The sequence below is a fragment of the Cebus imitator genome, unplaced genomic scaffold (genome assembly GCF_001604975.1).
Source record: "Cebus imitator isolate Cc_AM_T3 unplaced genomic scaffold, Cebus_imitator-1.0 Scaffold72, whole genome shotgun sequence".
Taxonomy (NCBI): domain Eukaryota; kingdom Metazoa; phylum Chordata; class Mammalia; order Primates; family Cebidae; genus Cebus; species Cebus imitator.
In genome coordinates this window covers 5,973,155-5,995,824 of record NW_016107387.1, presented here as the reverse complement: position 1 = coordinate 5,995,824, position 22,670 = coordinate 5,973,155, and the positions used below count along the sequence as shown (strand labels likewise).

The 22,670-nt window shown below is 52.1% G+C and overlaps 1 protein-coding gene across 1 annotated transcript; it reads left to right on the top strand.

The window, feature by feature from the left end:
• PFAS (phosphoribosylformylglycinamidine synthase) lies at window positions 1–13,578 on the top strand. The gene is made up of 26 exons (XM_017531509.2): window positions 1–59; window positions 472–577; window positions 1,056–1,245; window positions 1,364–1,469; window positions 1,816–1,956; window positions 2,075–2,199; window positions 2,381–2,509; window positions 3,378–3,509; window positions 3,647–3,775; window positions 6,006–6,079; window positions 6,195–6,351; window positions 6,652–6,713; window positions 6,852–7,013; window positions 7,236–7,361; window positions 7,495–7,626; window positions 7,920–8,150; window positions 8,315–8,495; window positions 8,580–8,663; window positions 8,878–9,033; window positions 9,229–9,348; window positions 9,926–10,071; window positions 10,201–10,408; window positions 10,545–10,636; window positions 10,720–10,834; window positions 12,192–12,515; window positions 12,613–13,578. The coding sequence occupies exons 3-26, from the start codon at window positions 1,080–1,082 to the stop codon at window positions 12,921–12,923; spliced, it is 3,609 nt and encodes a 1,202-aa protein (XP_017386998.1). The 5' UTR covers window positions 1–59; window positions 472–577; window positions 1,056–1,079; the 3' UTR covers window positions 12,924–13,578.
• Window positions 13,579–22,670: the final 9,092 nt, after the last annotated feature.

Here is a 22,670-nt window from a genome sequence, read left to right as displayed (position 1 = left end):
GCTCGGCAGTCCTGGCTCCTTCCTGGCTCCAATGACCTGCTGCTGGAGGTCGGGCCCAGGTAAGTATCTTATCCTGCCCACCTCTTTCTCCTGCCTTCTTCTGCTTCCTCTTGTGATCCTTGGGAGATTTGTTTTTCCTTTGCTCTTTGCTACTCCCTGCCTAGGAAACCATACAGGTGCTTTCCCCATTTAGGTAGATGCCTCTGAAAACCTAGCCTCCTCTAAAACATGTTCTTGAAGCAAAATAAATTGGATTCCAAGTTAAATTCAAACAGTTTTGATGCTAGAGGACAGCTATGGTTTGGCTTGAGTGAACTTTGAAAGCAGGTTTCTTTTGCCCAGCCTGAGGCTGAAAGCCGATGGCGAGGTGATAGTGGTGACAGGTTGTCCGGACAACAGTGGGCAGGATCCACCCTCCCACTGAGGCCTGCCGGGAGCTCTCCAGTCCTAACCATCAGGCCCATTGCTCAGGCTGAACTTCTCCACCCCAACATCTACCAACATCGTGTCAGTGTGCCATGCCGCTGGGCTGGGGCCTGTGGATCGTGTGGAGACCACCCGGCGCTATCGGCTCTCGGTGAGGAGATGGGGAATCAGGAGGAGGAGATGGGACAGAGATACAAGATTAGATCCGAAGCTTTAGAGCGAAGCAGGGACAGGTGCTCCTGGCTTTAGGCCTGCTTTGTATGGTTGTGCAGGTTGGGCAGAAATCCAGCCTATGCGTCTCTTACCTGGCATGGTTTCATACCTGGAAAGGGTGTTTTTTCTTAATCTGAACAAAAGTGTCATATGGGGTGGCAGTGGGCTGGCCTTGCACGATTAAGAGGATAGGAGGGTAGGAGGGTGGGCCATTTCTCTCCATTTTTTTTTTTTTTTTTTTAGAAATGGGATTTCACCATGTTGGCCAGGTTGGTTTTGAACTCCTGACCTCAAATCATTCGTCCACCTCGGCCTCCCAAAGTGCTAGGATTACAGGCATGAGCCACCATACCTGACCCGTTTCTCTCCATTCTTAAAGTCTTCACCCTTTGCCCTCTGTGTATCTGCACCCCTAGTTTGCCCACCCCCCTTCGGCTGAGATGGAAGCGATTGCTCTGGCTACCCTGCATGACCGGATGACAGAGCAGCACTTCCCCCATCCCATCCAGAGTTTCTCTCCTGAGAGCATCCCAGCACCCCTCAATGGCCCTATCAATATACTGGGCGAAGGCCGGCTTGCACTGGAGAAGGCCAACCAGGAGCTAGGTGAGTAGTTGGAGAGGGAGGTGTAGGGCCCAGGATAGGCCAGGCCAGGAGGGGTGCTGAGATCTGGAATGTGGCTGCCTGACCTCCACAGTCACCTCTTCATGGATTCGTCTCCTAGGTCTGGCTTTAGACTCTTGGGACCTAGACTTCTACACCAGGCGCTTCCAGGAGCTACAGCGGAACCCAAGCACTGTGGAGGCCTTTGACTTGGCGCAGTCCAATAGGTGGGGCGGAATGGGATTGTTCTGATATCTGAGCTCATGGATGTTGGAAGGGACTACAGGGACTCGCCTTCATGGCTCTCCTTGGCTTACGGACCTCCCTGAGTCTCTGAGGGCGTGGGCTCCCCTTATCCATCAAGCAGTCTACATTCAAATCTTGGTTTTATCTTCACTTTGGCTCCGTACAATCCCAAATGACAGAATACTTGAAGATTACGGCTTTTTGGAATATATTTTGATCGATTATTTAAGTATGAATTCGCCTCTGCTGTTAATGCTGGTAAGAAGACATAGCATTAAGAAATGACCCCATTTCCATCCTGCCTTCCCCTCCCTGCATCACCTGCAGTGAGCACAGCCGACACTGGTTCTTCAAGGGCCAGCTCCACGTGGATGGGCAGAAGCTGGTGCACTCCCTGTTTGAGTCCATCATGAGCACCCAGGCATCCTCGAACCCCAACAACGTCCTCAAATTCTGTGACAACAGCAGGTGGGCTGTGCCCTAGACAGGGGCGGCATTAGGACCGAGGGAGGGGAGGCCCCAGGCCCTGGTTGGGTTAATGCAGGTCCCAGAAAGGAAGCAGGGTCCAGGACGGATATGTCCACAGTGCAATCCAGGGAAAGCAAGTCCGATTCCTACGGCCTGAGGACCCCACACAGCCAAGCCGCTTCCGGCAACAGCAGGGGCTGAGACATGTTGTCTTTACAGCAGAGACTCACAACTTTCCCACAGGTGAGCTGGGTTCCCTGGAGAAATAGGCGGGATCACAGAATAGGGTAGGAAAAAGGTCCCAGGCCCCTTGGGCCTGGGGAAAATAATCAGTAAAGCTAGTTGCCCTTATTTTCAGTGGAGGTGGTCAGAGATGGGGTTTGTCTCTGAGGCACCCAGACCTCTCCCCGCTCTCTCTTTGCAGGAGTATGCCCCTTTAGTGGTGCGACCACTGGCACAGGGGGCCGGATTCGAGATGTCCAGTGCACAGGCCGTGGGGCCCACGTGGTGGCTGGCACTGCCGGCTATTGCTTTGGAAATCTCCATATCCCAGGTTCCATCTCCTTCCTCTCTACCTACTTTCCCATCCAGATTCCTTGTCCTGTCAGGCACCAAACTTTTATCTGTTAGTCATAGGGTCAACCTGGGTGCCTTTTCTTGGGAGGGAGAGCTGTAGGATAGCAGGCCTTTCAACTATGGTCATAAGTATAGACCTGGGGAGATGAACTGACCCGACTGGCTTTGCAGGTCCATGATTTTCCTTAGAAACTAGCATTCATGGCCAGGTGCAGTGGCTCACACCTGTAAACCTGGCACTTTGGGAGGCCGAGGCAGGTGGATCACGAGGTCAGGAGTTCAAGACCAACCTGGCCAACATGGTGAAACCCCATCTCTACTAAAAATATAAAAATTAGCTGGGCATGGTGGTGCACACCTGTAATCCCAGCCACTCAGCATAATCCCAGCTATTTGGGAGGTTGAGGCAGGAGAATCAGTTGAATCTGGGAGTCTGTGGCTGCAGTGAGCTTAGATTGCACCATTGCACTCCAGCCAGGGCAATAGAGTGAGACTCCATCTCAAAAAAGAAAGAAAAGAAAAAGGAAACTAGCAATCATTTATCCAGAAAGCATGATACTGGGTTGGTCTTATGATCGCCACCTGCGCCTCAAATCTGGTTTCTTAGAAAGCCTGAGAAACTCTGATCCTGAGATTCAGAGGGAAGGCTGGTGTGGGTGGTGGAGAGCAAGACTGGCACTTCACTGCAGGCTCTATGGCTTCCTAAAACGGGACTTCCTAAATGGAACATTCCAACCATGCAGGTGGCTCTTGGTGGCCTTGACTCTTCCTGAAGGATGCGGCTGCTGCATCCTCTGTCTTCACAGTTCATTCAATTCATCCAGTTCTCTCTCTTTCTCTCCCAGGTTACAATCTACCCTGGGAGGATCTGAGCTTCCAGTATCCTGGGAACTTTGCCCGGCCCCTGGAGGTTGCCATTGAAGCCAGTAATGGAGCTTCTGACTATGGCAACAAGTTTGGGGAACCAGTGCTGGCTGGTGAGGCTCAGGGTGTGGAGGGATAATAACACCCAGAGGGGCTTGTGGGTGGGGTGTGCGACCCAGGGGCTGTGGTATTGGGCGACCACTGTGGGGACTGAGTGACCGTCTGGCCCCCTTTGATGTTCACACTCCAGGCTTCGCCCGCTCCTTGGGCCTCCAGCTCCCAGACGGCCAGCGGCGTGAGTGGATCAAGCCCATCATGTTTAGCGGGGGCATTGGGACCATGGAAGCTGAGCACGTGAGCAAGGAGCCCCCAGAGCCAGGTAAGAGCCTGCCACCTTTCTCTGGATCCAGCCAGCTTTCTCCCTAGCACAGGATGGCTGCAGGGAAGGAATTTAGCAGACACTTGAATGGTTAGTTTTTAATGTGTTGGCTTACGTTATGCATCACATAATGATGAAAAACTCATTCTGAGAAATGTGGTTATTAGGTGATTTTATTATTGTGCCCACTTCATAGAGTGTGCATGCACAAACCTAGATGGCATAGCCTACTATACAAATACTCCACACGGCCTCTTACTGGCAACACTATTCAGGAATTTTGTACACTTAGGAGCCATGATGAACAAAACATGAGAATAAATCAAGCACAATAGAAAATAATGCAATCAAGACATGGTAGGCCGAGTAGGGTGGCTCATGCCTGTAATCCCAGCACTTTGGGAGACTGAGGCAGGTGGATCACCTGAGATCAGGAGTTCAAGACCAGCCTGGCCAACATGGTGAAACCCAGTCTCTACTAAAAATACAGAAATTAGCTGGGTGTCATGGTGTGCACCTGTAGTCCCAGCCCCTCAGGAGGCTGAGGCAAAAGAATCATTTGAACCCGGGAGGCGGAGGTTGCAGTGAGTAGAGATTGCACCACTGTACTCCAGACTGGACAACAGAGCAAGACCCTGTCAAAAAAAAAAAAAAAAGACATGGCAAATATGAGATATATAAAGCTGCTGTCAATGTAACATGACATACTGTTTTTAAATAAAACTTTTGAAATCTTTTTTGTTAATTATTATTTTTAATCTGCATTTTCTTTCTCAAGTGAGATTTTTTTTTCTCTTTTTAGAACAGGGTCTTGCCGTGTCACCCAGGCTGGAAAACAATGGTTCTTTTTATTTTTATTTTTATTTTTTTAGAGACACGGTTTCACCATGCTGGTCAGGCTGGTCTCGAACTCCTGACCTTGTGATCTGCCCACCTCGGCCTCCCAAAGTGCTGGGATTACAAGTGTGAGCTGCCACTCCCAGCCTCGAGAACAGTGGTTCTATCCTAGCTTACTGCAGCCTTGAGCTCCTGGGCTCAAGCAGTCCTCCTGCCCCAGCCTCTGAAAGCACTGGGATTACAGGTGTGAGCCATGGTGCCCAGCCAAAATAAACTTGTTTTATATAAGTAGAATGAGTACATTCTGCAGCAACAGTAAAAAGTATGGTTGGTCCGCCCGCCTCGGCCTCCCAAGTGCTGGGATTACAGGTGTGAGCCACCGCACCTGGCCCAATAAGTAAATTTTAAAAAAATATATAGTAAATATATGAACTAGCCATAGTCACTTCTTGTCATTATGAAGTATTATGTAGTGTACATACAATAATGATATGCAGTATACTGTTGTATGAGTGGCAGCGCAGGAGGTTTATTTATAATAGCTTCACCACCAGCATGGCTACAATGTCACTAGGCAATAGGAATTTTTGAGCACCATTTTAATCTTAAGAGATTATATATGGTCCATTGTTAAGCAAAATGTCATTAATCAGCCCATGACCATAAGGGAGTCATACAATATGTGGCCTTTTGTGTCAGCCTTCTTCCGCCTCAGCCTTCTGAGTAGCTGGGACTACAGGCACACACCATCGCGCCAAGCTAATTTTTGTATTTTTAGTAGAGTTGGGGTTTCACCATGTCGGCCGGGTTGGTCATGACCTCCCCGGCCTATTTTTTCTTTTGCTACTTTTTGTTTTGATGTTGTAACGACAAAATGATAAATGAGCCTATGGATAAGTTTGCATGTGGTGTGAATTAAGGGGTCTCAATTTATTCTTTCACATGTAGGTATCCCACTGTTCTAATGCCACCTTTTGAAAAGACTATTCTTGGCTGGGCATGGTGGCTCAAGCCTGTAATCCTAGCACTTTGGGAGGCCAAGGTGGGTGGATCACCTGAGGTCAGGAGTTTGAGACCAGCCTGGCCAACATGGTAAAACCCCATCTTTAAAAAAATAAAAATGAAAAAAAAAGGTTATTCTTTCTCTATTGAAGATCATGACACTGTACTCCAGCCTGTCTCAGAAAAAAAAAGACTCTATACATTTGTCATTTTGGTTGATGTTGCCAAATCATCCTCTGTAGTTTATACCAGTTTACTCTCCTTTCAACCCAGTCAAGTGGTAATGTTCCTCCCCTGATGTCAGCCTCCTTTGTCCTCACACTGCCTTGCTTTCAAGGCCTGTTCTGGTAGCTTCCCTGATGTTCTGATTCTGCCTTCTCTTCTCTCACAGGTATGGAAGTTGTAAAGGTTGGGGGTCCTGTCTATAGGATCGGAGTTGGAGGTGGAGCTGCTTCATCTGTGCAGGTGAGTGGAAATTGCTAATGGTGCAGAATCCATGGTATAACTGGGCCCCAGACATAGGGGAGCGTACCACAGATTCCAGCCTCACTGAGCTGAGCTATGCCATATATTCCCCCAGGTGCAGGGAGATAACACCAGTGACCTGGACTTTGGGGCTGTGCAGCGGGGCGACCCGGAGATGGAACAGAAGATGAACCGTGTGATCAGGGCTTGTGTGGAGGCCCCCGACGGAAACCCCATCTGCAGCCTCCATGACCAGGGCGCTGGTGGGAATGGTGAGGAATGGAGTTGGAACAAGGGACTGGGCCTGCCTGGTTTGGTTCAGGGAAAGGCATCAGGAATCTCCAACCAACCACCCAGTTCTGGGTCCTGTTGTCCATCCTGTGTACATTCTAGACAGGATCAGGGTTGGAAGGGTGGAAGCCTGCTGCCATGGGATGATTGGTGGTGAGGATGCGGCAGCAGTTCACACAGGAACACACACAATTAGGGGCTCCTATGGAGGCCAGGGACTGCCCTTTGTTGCCTGGTCACCACTACTAGGTCACTACTTCTCCTTGCAATCCTCTCACCAGGCAACGTCCTAAAAGAGCTGAGTGACCCAGCTGGAGCCATCATTTACACCAGCTGCTTCCAGGTGGGTCTCATCCTCTGAAGCCTGGCATTTCCCCACCCCTGCCAGCCCCAGCTAGCCTCCAGCAATCTCTCTTGCAACAAGATGAGACTTGGGAGTGCCTACTGACCCTTCTCTTTCCTCCCTGCCATGGCTGTGCAGCTAGGGGACCCGACCCTGAATGCCCTGGAAATCTGGGGGGCTGAGTACCAGGAATCAAATGCACTTCTGCTGAGGCCCCCCCACCGGAACTTCCTGACTCATGTCAGTGCCCGGGAGCGTTGCCCCGCTTGCTTCGTGGGCACCATCACTGGAGACCGGAGAGTGAGTTGGCCCAGGGAGTTGAGGGCAGACACTGAGGGCAGACTTGAACCACCTGGTGTGGGCTAGAGGGAGAGTCAGGGGAGAGAGACAAGAGGAAGTTGGGAGGTGGTGGCAAACAAGGTGTGGGGAACACAGGAGCCAAGGAGGGGCAGAGATTCTAGAACATTCCCTGCTGGTGCTCATAGTTTTATCCCCTCTGGGTGGGGTCCCCGTGGTCTATAGATAGTGCTGATAGACGATCGAGAGTATCCTATGGGAAGAAATGGCCAGGGGGATGCCCCCCCAACATCCCCACCAACCCCTGTGGACCTGGAGCTGGAATGGGTTCTGGGCAAGATGCCTCGGAAGGTATGTGGGGTTCGGGGATGGGTTTCCCTGTGGCCTTCCTCTCCACACCACCGTTTACCCTACATGCACTTTGTCATCTGTGTGCCCAGCCCGCCCCAGGTGCTGACTCTCCCTGTCATTGCCTATGTTGTAGGAGTTCTTCCTCCAGAGGAGTCCCCCTATGCTGCAGCCTCTGGCCTTGCCCGTAGGGCTGAGCGTGCGCCAGGCTCTGGAGAGGGTTCTGAGGCTGCCCGCCGTGGCCAGCAAGCGCTACCTCACCAATAAGGTCCTCCCTGCACCCCTGCTCTGCCCCTTGCATGCTTCCTCCGCTCACCCTCCCCTGCCCTCCTGCCCTTAGAAACTGCTCTGGGGGTTTTTGCCTGGCGCTGGGGGGAAGTAACAGGGGCAGGCAGCTACCCTGACAGCCTGGTCTCCCTGCTGCCCACCCTCTGAATGGAGCTCTTACCTGCATTGAGGAAAAGCCAGACCTCCCATTGCCCTGGGTCCCTCAGGGGCAGGTGCAGGAGCACAGACTCTCCCTGTCCCTTGCACTCTTGCCAACCCCACTGGTTTCCACAGGTGGACCGCTCCGTGGGCGGCCTGGTGGCCCAGCAGCAGTGTGTGGGGCCCCTGCAGACTCCTCTGGCAGATGTAGCTGTTGTAGCACTGAGCCATGAGGAGCTCGTAGGGGCTGCCACAGCCTTGGGAGAGCAGCCAGTCAAGAGCCTGCTGGACCCCAAGGTCGCTGCCCGGCTGGCCGTGGCCGAAGCCCTCACCAACCTGGTATTTGCTCTGGTCACCGACCTCCGGGTGAGTTCTCCCACGGCTTCTCCCCTGGAGCCCCTGGGGTTTCAGGACACTTCCATGTCCCTCTGTCACCCTGCATTTCACATTTGCAAGCTTCTAGTCCCACTGCATCCCTGGCCTCTTCACATCTCTCTTCCCCTCTAATGGCATGCCTCTCCCACCCCCAGGATGTTAAATGTAGCGGGAACTGGATGTGGGCAGCCAAGCTTCCAGGGGAGGGTGCAGCTTTGGCAGATGCCTGCGAAGCTATGGTGGCAGTGATGGCAGCCCTAGGTGTGGCAGTGGACGGCGGCAAGGACTCCCTCAGCATGGCTGCTCGGGTTGGCACAGAGACTGTGCGGGCTCCTGGTGAGGTGTAGGGGCCCCAGGGAGGGGAGGAGGAACTACAGGGCTGGGCTGGCAACTCATTCTTTCAGACTCCTTGCTCTGCAGGGTCACTGGTCATCTCAGCCTATGCCGTCTGTCCAGACATTACAGCCACCGTGACCCCAGACCTCAAGCATCCTGAAGGGAGAGGTATGGGTGTGGTCCCATCCCACTGGCTTGTGTTTTCTTTGCTTGGCCCCTGCTTTGTGAGTGCTGGGCCCCCACCATCTCAACACTGAGCTGTGATGTTTTCTGGGACTGATTGTGTGTCTCACCACATGCTGGGAACAGCAGTGCTGTGAACACCTCAGGGACGGGTCATCCTGAGCCATCCCCCTCTCCTTACCCCTCTCCGTCTCCCCAGGCCATCTGCTCTACGTGCCTCTGAGCCCTGGGCGGCACCGGCTGGGGGGCACAGCTCTGGCCCAATGCTTCTCCCAGCTCGGAGAGCACCCTCCTGACCTGGACCTTCCCGAGAACTTGGTGCATGCCTTCAGCATCACCCAGGGGCTGCTGAAAGGTGAGTGAGGCCCCCGGGGGAGATGGCACATGGGGTGCCAGGCATGCCGTGGGTAGGGCACGAGGGACTCCGATGGAGGATGTACCCTGGTTCCCCCGACATGCTCACACACACTCTTGATGGACTGACTCTAGAAGGTGGGGCGGGGCTGTCAGGTTTGGGCCCTGAGGTTGCTGAGCTTTCTTCTTCCTCCAGACCGCCTTCTCTGCTCAGGCCATGATGTCAGTGATGGAGGCCTCATCACATGCCTGCTGGAGATGGCCTTTGCTGGAAATTGTGGGCTATGGGTGGACGTGTCTGTCCCTGGGGTTGATGGTAAGGAACCTGGGGTCTAGTCTCAGGCCTGGGCTGCCTTCTCCACCCTGCAGACCCCATCTCCAATATATTAAAGAGTGGAGTGTCCTCCAACCCCCTTTCCCTGAGTCTTCCCCGACTAGCTCTTCTGTGCTGTCTCTCTGACAGCTGAACTGGATGGAACTGGCTGGCACCCACCATGTTCCTGACTGCACCCCTCTGAGTCCTCCCATCCCTGAGATGTTCATGATGAAACATCCTCAGTCCCTCCCTCCCAGCCCTCACCCTCCCTGGCCCCCACCCCGACTCCCTCGGTCCCTCCTGCATCCTCCTGACCCCCACCCTGACTTCCTTGGCCCTTCCTGCACCCCCCGACCCCTGCCCCGACTCCCTCGGCCCCTCCTGCATCCTCCTGACCCCCACCCTGACTTTCTTGGCCCTTCCTGCACCCCCCAACCCCCACCCTGACTCCCTCGACCCCTTCTGCATCGTCCTGACCCCCACTCTGACTTCCTTGGCCCTTCCTGCACCCCCCGATCCCCACCCCAACTCCCTTGGCCCCTCCTGCATCCCCCTGATCCCCCCATTGCTCTCCCAGTGCTGTCTGTGCTGTTTGCTGAGGAGCCAGGCCTGGTGCTGGAGGTGCAGCAGCCGGACCTGGCCCAAGTGCTGAAGCGTTACCGGGACGCTGGCCTCCACTGCCTGGAGCTGGGCCACACAGGCCAGGCTGGGCCCCACGCCATGGTGAGTAAGTGAGAGAGAGAGCGGTGTGCAGTGGACAGTCAGAGTGAGGCAGCTGTGGTCCCTCCCCCTCCCACTGTGGAGGGGGCCATCCCTTTTCTTAGCCCTTGGGAGACTTGTTCCTTTCCCTAGGTTCGGGTGTCAGTGAACGGGGCTGTGGTTCTGGAGGAGCCTGTTGGGGACCTTCGAGCCCTCTGGGAGGAGACAAGTTTCCAGCTGGATCGGCTGCAGGCAGAGCCTCACTGTGTGACGGAGGAGGAACGGGGCCTGAGGAAGCGGATGGGGCCCAGCTATTGCCTGCCCCCCACCTTTCCCAAAGCCTCTGTGCCCCATGAGCCTGGTGAGCGAGTGTGTGCAGAGGCTCCACGTCCTGGGTGCATTCAGCCTGGATGCCTGGGCCTGCCCTGGAAAAGGGGTCTGGGGAGTAGGGGTGGGGAAATACCTTTCTGGCCCAAAGACACTTATTTTCCCCCAAGGTGGTCCCAGCCCCCGTGTCGCCATCTTGCGAGAGGAGGGCAGTAATGGAGACCGGGAGATGGCCGATGCCTTCCACTTGGCTGGGTTTGAGGTGAGCAGGGTAGGGGGCAGGTGGGGGTGGTGATCCAGTTTCAGCTGCATGTCCTCCCACACTTCCCGTCCCCATCTTCGCAGGTGTGGGATGTGACCATGCAGGACCTATGCTCTGGGGCAATTGGGCTGGACACCTTCCAAGGCGTGGCCTTCGTGGGTGGTTTCAGCTACGCAGACGTCCTGGGCTCTGCCAAAGGTCAGTGTGCAGGCATCTGCCCGCTCCCTTCCCCCACATTCCCAAAGAGATGCCTTTAGCCCCCTCTTTCTGGGCTGGGGATTGGCCTATCACTTCACCAAGCTAGGAGAGAGTGGGCATGTTCATTCTGGGTCACATGCCAACAGAAGGCTGTTAATAAATTTTTTCATTTTAAAAAAAAATTATATATTATATATATACATATATATATATATTATATATATACATACATGTATATATAATATATATATTATATATCTCTCTATATATATGTGTGTGTGTGTGTGTGTATATATATGAGAGAGAGAGAGAGAGAGAGAGAGAGTGAGTGAGAGAGAGTGTTTCACTCTTGTTGCCGAGGCTGGAGTGCAATGGTGTGATCTCAGCTCACTGTAACCTCTGCCTCCTGAGTTCAAGCAATTTTCCTGCCTCAGCCTCCTGAATAGCTGGGATTGCAGGCATGCGCCACTGCACCTGGTTAATTTTGTATTTTTAGTACAGATGGGTTTTCTTCAGGTTGGTCAGGCTGGTCTCAAACTCCCCACCTCAGGTGATCCGCCCACCTTGCCCTCCTAAAGTGCTGGGATTACAGATGTGAGCCACCTCAATTTTCTCGATTTTGGCCAGGCGCAGTGGCTCACGTCTGTAATCCCAGCACTTTAGGAGGCCAAGGCAGGAGTATTGCTTGAGGTAAGGAGTTCGAGACCATCCTGGCCAACATGGCAAAACCTTGTCTCTACTAAAAATACAAAATTAGCCGGGTGTGGTGGTTCGCACCTGTAATCCCAGCTACTCAGGAGGCTGAGGCATGAGAATCACTTGAACTCAAGAGACAGAGGTTGCAGTGAGCTGAGATTGTGCCACTGCACTCCAGCCTGGGAAACAGAGCAAAACTGTGTTTCATATATATGTGTTTAAATTTTGGGGGCTGGACGTGGTGGCTCATGCCTATAATCCCAGCGCTTTGGGAGGCCAAGGTGAGTGGATCACTTGAGGTCAGGAGTTTGAGACCAGCTGGGCCAACATGGTGAGACCCCGTCTCTACTAAAAATACAAAAATTACCTGGGCCTGGTGGCGGGTGCCTATAATTCCAGCTACTTGGGAGGCTGAGGCAGGAGAGTCACTTGAACCCTGGAGGCAGAGGTTGCAGTGAGCCGAGATCCTGCTGCTTCACTCCAGCCTGGGCAAAAGAGTGAAATTCTGTATCGAGAAAAAAAAAAAAAAAGGAAAGGAGGGAAGGAGAGAAAAGGAAGAAAGAAAAAGGAAAGTAAACAGAAGAGCAGTTGTGTCCCTTCATCCCCAATTCCCTTTTCTGAGGTCTTCATGTCTCACCCTGACTTCCCTATTCCCTACTAGGGTGGGCAGCTGCTGTAACCTTTCATCCTCGGGCTGGGGCTGAGCTAAGGCGCTTCCAGAAGCGGCCAGACACCTTCAGCCTGGGCGTGTGTAATGGCTGTCAACTGCTGGCTCTGCTGGGCTGGGTGGGAGGCGACCCCAGTGAGAATGCCACGGAGATGGGCCCTGACTCCCAGCCAGCCCGGCCAGGCCTTCTGCTACGCCACAACCTGTCTGGGCGCTTTGAGTCTCGCTGGGCCAGCGTGCGTGTGGGGCCTGGACCAGCTCTGATGCTTCGAGGGATGGAGGGTGCCGTGCTGCCCGTGTGGAGCGCCCATGGGGAAGGTCAGGCCAGAGGAAGGCTGGGGGAGGGCCTGAGGGTTGGGGCTGAGGGTGGACGTGAAGGACCTTGGCTCTCACCTCCCTCCTTTTTCTGTCCCAGGTTACATGGCATTTTCTTCTCCAGAACTCCAAGCTCAGATTGAGGCCAGGGGCCTGGCCCCACTGCACTGGGCAGATGATGACGGGAACCCCACAGTGCAGTACCCCCTGAATCCCAATGGGTCCCCAGGGGGCGTGGCTGGCATCTGTTCCCATGATGGCCGACACCTGGCTCTTATGCCTCACCCTGAGCGGGCCGTGAGGCCTTGGCAGTGGGCATGGCGACCCCCTCCATTTGATACCCTGACCACCTCCCCCTGGCTCCAGCTCTTTATCAATGCCCGAAACTGGACCCGGGAAGGGAGCTGCTGACTGGCCACAGGGGCTCACCTGGGCCTCATGATTTTCCCCTGAGTGTGTGCTGCCCCCTCCCTCATGACCTTCAGGAGCACCCCATGTTGTTTCCAAAAGCATCTTGGACAGACAAGGACCAAAGTGCCAGAATCCCAGCTGACTCGATGGTCTGCTGCCGATGTTCCTTCCGCGGCTGTGTCTGTTTTCAGTTCTGCTCTAACACAGCCTGCCCCTTCTCGGCCCTGGAAACAGCATGTGGCTCAGAGAAAACAGCGACAAGGACAAGTCAGATGCCTGAGGCTGGAACAGGGGCTTCTGTTCCACACTTCACAGCACCCAGTGATCACCCGAGTGCCTCAGTTGCCTCCTTGGCTCTAAGGGATGTTTTACGCTCCCTTTTCTTATCATTGGGGTTTAGGGGATGCAGACAGATTCAGCAATAGTGTGCGGATCAGCTCCTTACCACCTCATTGTTCTCATCTGGACCAAAACTTTCTAGATTTTTCCCTAAGTTCCACACTGTGCTGAATGTAAAGAATTGTTGCTTGTGGAAGTTTCTCAGCATTTCTGGCTGTCTCGGGGCTGGCCTGGTGCTGGCCTCAGAACTTAGCATTCCTGATATTTGCTTCTAAATTAGCAGCCCTTTCTTTCTTTCTTTTTTGAGACAGTCTCACTCTGTTGCCCAGTCTGGAGTACAATGGCACAATCTCAGCTCACTGTAACCTCCACCTCCCGGGTTCAAGTGATTCTCCTCCCTCAGCCTCCCATGTAGCTGGGAGTATAGGCGCACACCACCACACCCAGCTAATTTTTGTATTTTTAGTAGAGACCGGGTTTTACCATGTCGCCCGGGCTGGTCTCAGACTCCTGACCTCAAGTGATCTGCCGGCCTTGGCCTTCCAAAGTGCTGGGATTACAGGCGTGAGCCACTGCACCCGGCCCAGCAGCTCTCCTCTGAGAGAGGTGGTTGGTGCTCTCATCCCTAGATCCTAGACATTTAGTATGCTGGAATTCTACTATTCACTTACTCTATTGACTGTTGTTGATCAGTTATTATCACAAAGCACTGTCACCAGCCCCAGGGAGCTTATGTCTAATAGAATTAAAAATAATAGCTGCGGACGGCTGTGGTGGCTCACGCCTATAATCCCAGCACTTTGGGAAGCCAAGGCAGGTAGATCACCTGAGGTCAGCAGTTCAAGACCAGCCTGACCAACATGGTGAAACCCTGTCTGTACTAAAAATGCAAGAGCTGGGCATGGTCTATAATGCCTATAATCCCAGCTACTCAGGAGGCTAAGGCAGGAGAATCGCTTGAACCTGGGAGGCAGATGTTGCTGTGAGCCAAGATTGTGCCAGTGCACTCTAACCTGGATGACAGAGTGAGACTCTATTTCGAAAAAAGAAAAATAGCTGTGTATAACACTTCCCTCAAGCCAAGCATGTGTGAGGCATATGTATCTGAATTAATTCTCACTAAAATTCACCAAAGTACTTGATAGCTCCTCCCTGCCTTTTTAATAAAGGATGAATTAAGGTTGACTGAATTGCCTGGGGTCACACAGATGAGGGAGGCTGTGCCCATCCATACTAAATCTGCTTCCCAGCATCCTGCAGTCTCACTTCCTGGAGGCAGTGTATCTGGACTTCCTGCTGGCTGCTGGCTGCTGTCTGCTTCCTTTGCTATTCAGTGCTTCCTTTGCTCACAGGACTGGGTATGGAGGTCCCTTCCTCATGAGTGTTCTGTTGTACAGCTTAAGTTGGTTGGCCTCCTAGAATGTTCACATCTTGATGAAAGGAGTTTCCCTGGGAATGGAGACTATAATCTCAGATCCCTGAGAGCATGAGGGCCCAGAGAGCTGGGCGGGGAGGCTGAGCACTTCTGTGTGCTCCTGGCAGAGTAGCCACCCTAAGAAGAAACTGAAAATAATGAAGCAATGTTAAATGATGGGTATGGGAAAAACTATTTCAGGTATTTTTCTCATTGCTTTGCAAACTGAGCTACCCTGAGCACTATGGGACTCCTCAGAATCATTTTTGGCAGTTGAATGTTCTTTCCTGACCCTTGGAAAGGATATGTATGTCTTTAAAATTTAAAGTGTCAAATGTACAATTTTGGGGCTGGTACCAAGGCTTAGATATCAAGTTTATTAAGTGCTTGATGGCAAAATTCAAAGGATGATGTGTGAGGTAACCTCCTGGGTGGCTGTGATGGTAGATTCGTAGATTTTGAAGGGGGAGCAGTTTCTGATTTGGGTCCCAATGCCCAAGTAAGACTCGCCCTCCTCAGGCACTATGAAGACCAAATCCACTGGCTTTTCATTCAGTAGCCATATAACCGTGTCCTTGCTGACCCTAACCCTGCTCCATTCCCACCCACCCACTCCCACGGGCCCTCTGGTGAACCCTCCAGGCTAGCTTTCTGCCCCTCCTTGCCTTCATGGAAAACCAGCTATCCTCAGAGCCACTTCAGCCCCTCCAAGTGGTGCCTTTTATTCTCAAACCTCAACCTCATATATCATCTTCCCCAGGCTAGGGAGTCAGGATCCTTGTACTACTGCCAGACTGTTCACCTAGTTCAAAGAAAGCCTTGGCCATTGTAGGCGTATGCCATTCACTATATCCTTTTCACCCACTTTGTGTTCTGCTGACTTCCCCAGCACTCCCTGTGGGAGAGGCTGCCAGTTGTTCTTCAATAATTGATTCCTCTCTAGAAACTGTTCTGGTGAGGCGCGGTGGCTCCCGCCTGTAATCCCAACACTTTGGGAGGCCAAGGTTGGTGGATCACCCAAGTTTGAGACCAGCCTGGCCAACACAGTGAAACCCCATCTTTGACCAAAAAAATGTAGCTGGGTCTGGTGGTGTGCACCTGTAATCCCAGTTACTCAGGAGGCTGAGGCAGGAGAATCGCTTGAATCCGGGAGGCAGAGGTTGCAGTAAGCCAAGATTGCGCCACTGCAGTCTGGCCTGGGCAACAGAGCAAGACTGTCTCAAAAAAAAAAAAGAAAGAACGTACAATTCTTTCTTTAATTTCCTGTAATCCCAGCACTTTGGGAGGCTGAGGCAACTGAATCATAAGGTCAAGAGATCAAGACCATCCTGGCCAACATGGCGAAACCCCATCTCTACTAAAAATACAAAAATTAGCTGGGCGTGGTGAAGTGCACTTGTAATCCCAGCTACTCGGGAGGCTGGGAAGGCAGCTCTACTTGGAGGCAGGAGAATCGCTTGAAACTGTGAGGCGGAGGTCACAGTGAGCCGAGGTTATACCACTGCACACCAGCCTGGCGACAGAGCAAGACTCCATCTCAAAAAAAAAAAAAAAAAAAAGAATGATCCAGTATTTTAGCTGGGGTTGTGGCTGCTAAACATAAAGATTACATCTCCCAGCTTCCCTCCCAGTTATGATTAAATTGTGGCCAATGGGAGTTAAAATGATGTATACAATTTCCAAGTGTTCTTACAAGAAGGATACATTTTTCTCTTTATCCATTCTGCTTCCTGTTGTCTGGAATGCAGATATTGCAGCTGGAAGTCCAGCAGCCATACTGAAGTAGCTTTGGGAATTGGCACCATACAGAGCAACAAGATAAGAGGAAACGACTTGGGAGGGTGAGGTGGGAGGATCCATTGAGCCCAGGTGGTTGAAGCTGCAGTAAACTGTGATTGTACCACTGCACTCCAGCCTGGGCAACAGAGCAAGACCCTGTCTCAGGAAAAAAAGATAAAAGGAGGCCGAGTGCGGTAGGTAGCTCACGCCTGTAATCCCAGCACTTTAGGAGGCCGAGACAGGTAGATCACAAGGTCAGGCGTTCCAGACCAGCCTGGCCAATATGGTGAAACCCTGTCTCCACGAAAAATACAAAAATTAGCCAGGCATGGCGGTGCATGCCTGTAGTCCCAGCTCCTCGGGAAGCCGCGGCAGAAGAATCACTTAAACCCAGGAGGCAGAGGTTGCAGTGAGCCCAGATTGCACCACTGCACTCCATTGGACAACAGAGTGAGACTCCCTCTCAAAAAAAAAAGATAAAAGGAGACTGGTTTTTCCAGCACTGAGGAGTGCCATGAAGACAAGATAACACTGAATGTCTTGAGTGTAGGAAATGAACTTCTGTGGTTTTTTCGTTTGTTTGTTTCTTGAGATGGAGTCGCACTCTGTCACCCAGGATAGAGTATGGTGGCGCCATCTCGGCTCACTGCAGCCTCCACCTCCTGGGTTCAAGCGATCCTCCCACCTCAGCCTTCTGAGTAGCTGGGACTACAGGCACAAGCCACCACGCCCAGCTAATTTTTGTAATTTTAGCAGAGACAGGGTTTCACCATGTTGGCCAGGCTGGTCTCAAACTCCTGACCCGAAGTGATTTGCCTGTCTCGGCCTCAAACAATGCTCAGATTATAGGCATGAGCCACCACACCCGGCCAAACATGTTCCCTTTCTATGTCATTTGTCCAGTCATTCAAAGTCACAAATTCTTGTTATCAGGTCAAATGAAGGAGATTGGCCCTGTGTAAGTGGAAAGGCAGGGAGAATCAGTAAGTGTCTTTTCTTTCTTAATTTAACATCTGCCTAGCAGCCAACAGGGCCCTTCAGTTGCACAGAAAAAGACACAACACTGAAATAAGCATATGTTACTGTCATCCTCAATTGCTGGAAGGAGCACTACTGGCCGGGGAGGCAGCAGGCAGGGGCTAAGCACAGAGAAGGAGTGTGGGTGAGAGCGTCCAGATGGGATCACCTGGTGGGGGCCACCTGTTTTAGAGAGGTTCCCAGCCAGGGCACCCTGTGCTTTCCAATAAGCCAGCCCACCAATGAGCTTCCCTCTGAACTGTGTCTGGGACACTGCCCAAACCAGAACATAGGTAATGGAGAAAGGCTGGAAAGAAGTGGGGTGGGCATCAGTCAGTGGTGAGCCTGGTGAAGGAATGTCTTCCACGGCAGCCGGGCAGTCAGTATCCTAGGGCCTGGCTCCCAACCCACTCCCAGCACCTGCTGTATGTAAGACCCTGTGGTGGTGGAAACCAAATAAACCTTCTGTCATTGGACACTTGGGGGCAGCAAACAGCAAGACAGTAGAGACCTGAGACCCGCTGCAGTGGGGCCCAGGTCTTGGCATCTTGTGGGGCTTCAGGAAACCTTTCCGTGTGAGCAGCCCACTGAGAGTGCCTGCGACATTGGGCCATCCTCCTGCAAGCAGGAAGGGCTTTGTGCAGCTCCCTCTGCCTGGACAGGCTGGAGGGGCAGCCTGTGACTACAGAATGAGACAAAGCACTGTGAAACAGCCCTGCCCATACTGTCACTCAGGGAAGGACACTGTCAAGGACCTCCTCCTGGAGGGCACGCATGAGGGATATAGACTTGGAACAAGGGACTTCAATCGAGGGGAAGCTCAGGGTGCCATGCAGCACATAGCAAGGGATGTGGCCCAGACTTTCGGGATCAGGGAAGGATTCTCGGAGTGGGCTGAGACCTGAAGGATGAGTAGCAGTTTGTTATATAAAGGTGGGTGGCACTCTAGAAAAACAACGACCTTTGCAAAGCCGCAGAGGCGAGAGGCCTGGTAAGGAACTAAACAGAGGGGAGTGAGTCTGTCTGGAACATCAAGCATAATACAAATGGGAAACGGGACAGGCAGAATCAAAGGCCTAACAGAACAGGAATCTGGACTCGATTCTAAGAGCAATGGAAACCATTTGGATGGGTTTATACAGCAGATAGACATGAGCAACTCTGCATTTTTGAGAAATCACTCTGCAGAGGTGGGAGGCAGGAGAGGACATGGGAGTCCAAGGAGAAAGCTACGCAGTCTTCAGGCAGAAACAATGCTAGCCAGGACTAGGGTAGTGGCAGTGGAGATGGTGAGAAGTGGAAGAATTAGGGGGCTACTAGGAGATAGAATCACCACGAACGGCCAGGCATGGTGGCTCACGTCTGTAATCCCAGCACTTTGGGAGACCGAGGCGGGCAGATCAGGAGGTCAGAGTTTCAGACCAGCCTGGCCAACATGGTGAAACCCCTAAAAATACAAAATACATTTTAGTCTCTACTAAAAATACAAAATTAGCTGGATGTGGTGGCACGTGCCTATAGTACCAGCTACTCAGGAGGCTGAAGCAAAAGAATTGCCTGAACCCAGGAGCTGGAGGTTGCAGTGAGCTGAGATCGCACCACGGCACTCCAGCCTGGGTGACAGAGCGAGACTCTGTCTCAAACAAACAAACAAAAAATCAACATGAACTGGGTGCTGGGAAAGAGGGATGGGGAGAGAGGAGACAATGACGATGCCCATGCTTCTTGCTTGAACCACTGGGTAGATAATAATGTCATTACCTGTGATAGGGACATGTTTGGGAGGAAGATGATGTGCTTTGCTTAGGATGTGTTGTTTGAAATGTCAACGAGACATGTAAGTGGAGGTATCCAGGAGGGAGTCAGAAGAGATCTGGGATGGGCCGGGCGTGCCGGCTCACACCTGTAATCCCAGCACTTTGGGAGGCCGAGGCAGGCAGATCGTGAGGTCAGGTGTTTGAGACCAGCCTGACCAACATGGTGAAACCCTGTCTTTACTAAAAATACAAAAAGATTAGCTGGGTGTGGTGGTGCATGCCTGTAATCCCAGCTACTCAGGAGGCTGAGGCAGAAGAATCAATCACTTGAACTGGGGAGGCAGAGGTTGCAGTGAGCTGAAATTGGGCCATTGCACTCCAGTCTGTGTGACAGAGCAAGACTCTGTCTCAAAAAAAAAAAAAACCACCAAAAAAACAAAAAAAATGAAGAGGTCTGGGATGGAGATGAATATTTGGGAAGCACTGGTATGTGGATGGGTAAGGTTATCTACGGGGAGTGTGCAGGGCCTGGTAGCCCAACATTTAAGGGGTTGACAGAAAAAGAGGAGGCTGAGAAGGAATGGCCAAGACTAACCCAACAGTCTAACCGGTTAAGCAGCTTCCCACTGCCCATGGATCCGAGTCAACAGAAGGGATTAGGAAGCAGACCTGTTCACCACAGCTCCTCTCTCCCCTAGATCATTGCCAAATGTAGTACAGCAGCCCTTCCCACTCCCAAACATCTCACCTGTGGAAAGTTACAAGGAAGTGGTTTTGGCTAAATAAAGCAGATGAAAAGAGCTAAATTATGTGGTGCTTTGGAGGCTGAGACCTCGTGGACTCCCAAGAGGGATGGCACCTTCTAAGAGGTTCCAAGGGATGAAGCAAGAGGCAGTTCCACTGGGTTTCAGAACAGGGATCCTGGCCTGGCTTGTTGCGGAGGATGAAGCCACTCCGTCTTGGATGCTGATCTGCCGTGTTATCCTCTGGTTAACCCCTGTTACTGGGAATGCCTCTAAGATTGCCAGTTTATCTACTGTGACCTTAAATCCTGCTCTTGGGTAGATTCACATAGCATTCTGTGTCTTTCCCTGAGGAGTTGACTTCAGTAGTGCCACACGTTCCTGCTGAAGCATGTATACCCTTCCCCTCTGGCGTATCGGCCCTGGGACTCAGGGGTGACTGACTGGCAGCTGCTTTTCTTCTGTTTCTAAGTCACTATTAAATGTTTCTTTCTGAGAAACTGGATACGTCAGTCTCTCTCTCTCTCTCTTTTTGAGATGGAGTCTCACCCTGTTTCCCAGGTTGGAGTGCAGTGGTACAATCTCAGCTCACTACAACCTCTGCCTCCTGGGTTCAAGTGATTCTCCTGACTTGGCCTCCCAAGTAGCTGCGATTATAGGTGCCTACCACCACACCCAGCTAATTTGTATTATTAGTAGAGATGGGGTTTCTCCATGTTGGTCAGGCTGATCTCGAACTCCTGACCTCAGGTGATCCACCCACCTCAGCCTCCCAAAGTGCTGGGATTACAGGCGTGAGCCACCATGCCTGGCCTCAGTCTCTTTCTGCAGCGTCTCAGCTCCCTTGGCCTTTGGGTAGGTTTGCACAGACCAGTGGTAGATGAGGAAAGTCCTCCTCCCCTTGTCTATGTCATGCTTCTGTCTCTGCAGGGGGCCCATAGGATTCTGAAGAGCTGTGATGGAAGCCCCACCTTGGCTCTCCCCCAGACTCAGGACAGGCCACCAGGGTTGCTATCCATCACCACACACCACCTCTCCCATTTGACAGTGTCCAAATTGCCTCCTCCTCCCACTTCTAGAATATGTGTTGAGAGACAGGCATGAGATGCAGGAGGGCGTGTGTCTGTGGAGAAGTCAAAACTAAAGGTTGCCAGAATCCAGTTGGAGGAATATGTCACTCATCGGGAGGATGGTGGGTCCGTGTGCTGTTAGCTGGCTCCGGGCATGGGGTCCTTAGGGAGAAACGTTATGGAGCACTGGCATGTGGACGGTGATCCCCGCTGCACTGGCACTGATGATCCTATGCTGAAAAGGATGAATGACAGAATCAGAGGAATTGGACTCCATTGTTGTGAGCTAGGGGACAGAGGGTAAAGTGCCCAATCTTGTGACTTAGCAGCAAAGAACAAAGGCCCCCTCTCCTCTTTGCCCTAATTACAGCCAAACCCTCCAACTCCCTCTTTCTGTCTTGGTGTCTCCATTCTTCTTGGCCAAGCTTCCATCTTGGAACCCACTCTTCATCTTTCCCCCCTACCTTGTGCATTGCCCCCATATTATTGTTTCCCTTCCGAGTTGCTCATCTGGCTTCATCTCTCCCCCTCCTAACTGCAACAGCTTGAAGCAGATTCTCATCCCCCACACGCACTGTACAAGTTTGGTGCTGACCACCAGAGTTAGCGTCAGATCCCACAAGTAAAGGTCTGAGTCTTCCACAGACTGCCGTCACTTCAGACACTAGCCACAAATCTTAAGGGTCCCAGGGTCAGCCACACTTTGGCTGACTGGCTATATATTCAGAAATTCCAATCCCCACAGGTTCAATAATTCACTAGAAGGGCTCACAGAACTCAGAGAAGCACTAGACTTATGATTGTGGTATTTTGTGTTGTTTTTTTAAGACAGGGTCTCGCTCTGTTTCCCAGGCTGGAGTGCAGTAGCGTGATCTCAGCTCACCGCAGCCTCCACATCTTGGGTTCAAGCAATTCTCTTGCTTCAGCCTCCTGTGTAGCTGGGACTACAGGCACACGCCGCCACGCCCAGCTAATTTTTTGTATTTTAGTAGATAAAGAGTTTCACCATGTTGCCCAGGCTGGTGTCGAACTCCTGACCTCAGGAGTTACCTCCTAAGGTAGTTCAGTACCTCCTACCTTAACCTCCCAAAGTGTTGGGATTACTCCTGATCTCAAATGATCCACCTGCCTTGGCCTCCCAAAATGCTGGGATTACAGGTGTGAGCTACCGAGCCCAGCTGGTATTGTGGTTTTATTATAAAGAATATGAATAGGCGGCTGGACATGGTGGCTCATGCCTGTAATCCCAGCACTTTGGGAGGCCGAAGCAGGCAGATCACTTGAGGTCAGGAGTTTGAAACCAGCTTGGGCAAACATGGCAAAACTGTGTCTCTACTAAAAATACAAAAATTAGCCAGACATAGTGGTGCATGCCTGTAATCCCAGCTACTCAGGAGGCTGAGGCAAGAGAATCACTTGCACCCAGGAGGTGGAGGCTGCAGTGAACTGAGATTGCACCACTGCACTCCAGCCTGGGCAATGGAGTAAGGCTCCATATTAAAATAAATAAATAAATAAGGCCGGGCGCGGTGGCTCAAGCCTGTAATCCCAGCACTTTGGGAGGCCGAGGCGGGTGGATCACGAGGTCAAGAGATCGAGACCATCCTGGTCAACACGGTGAAACCCCG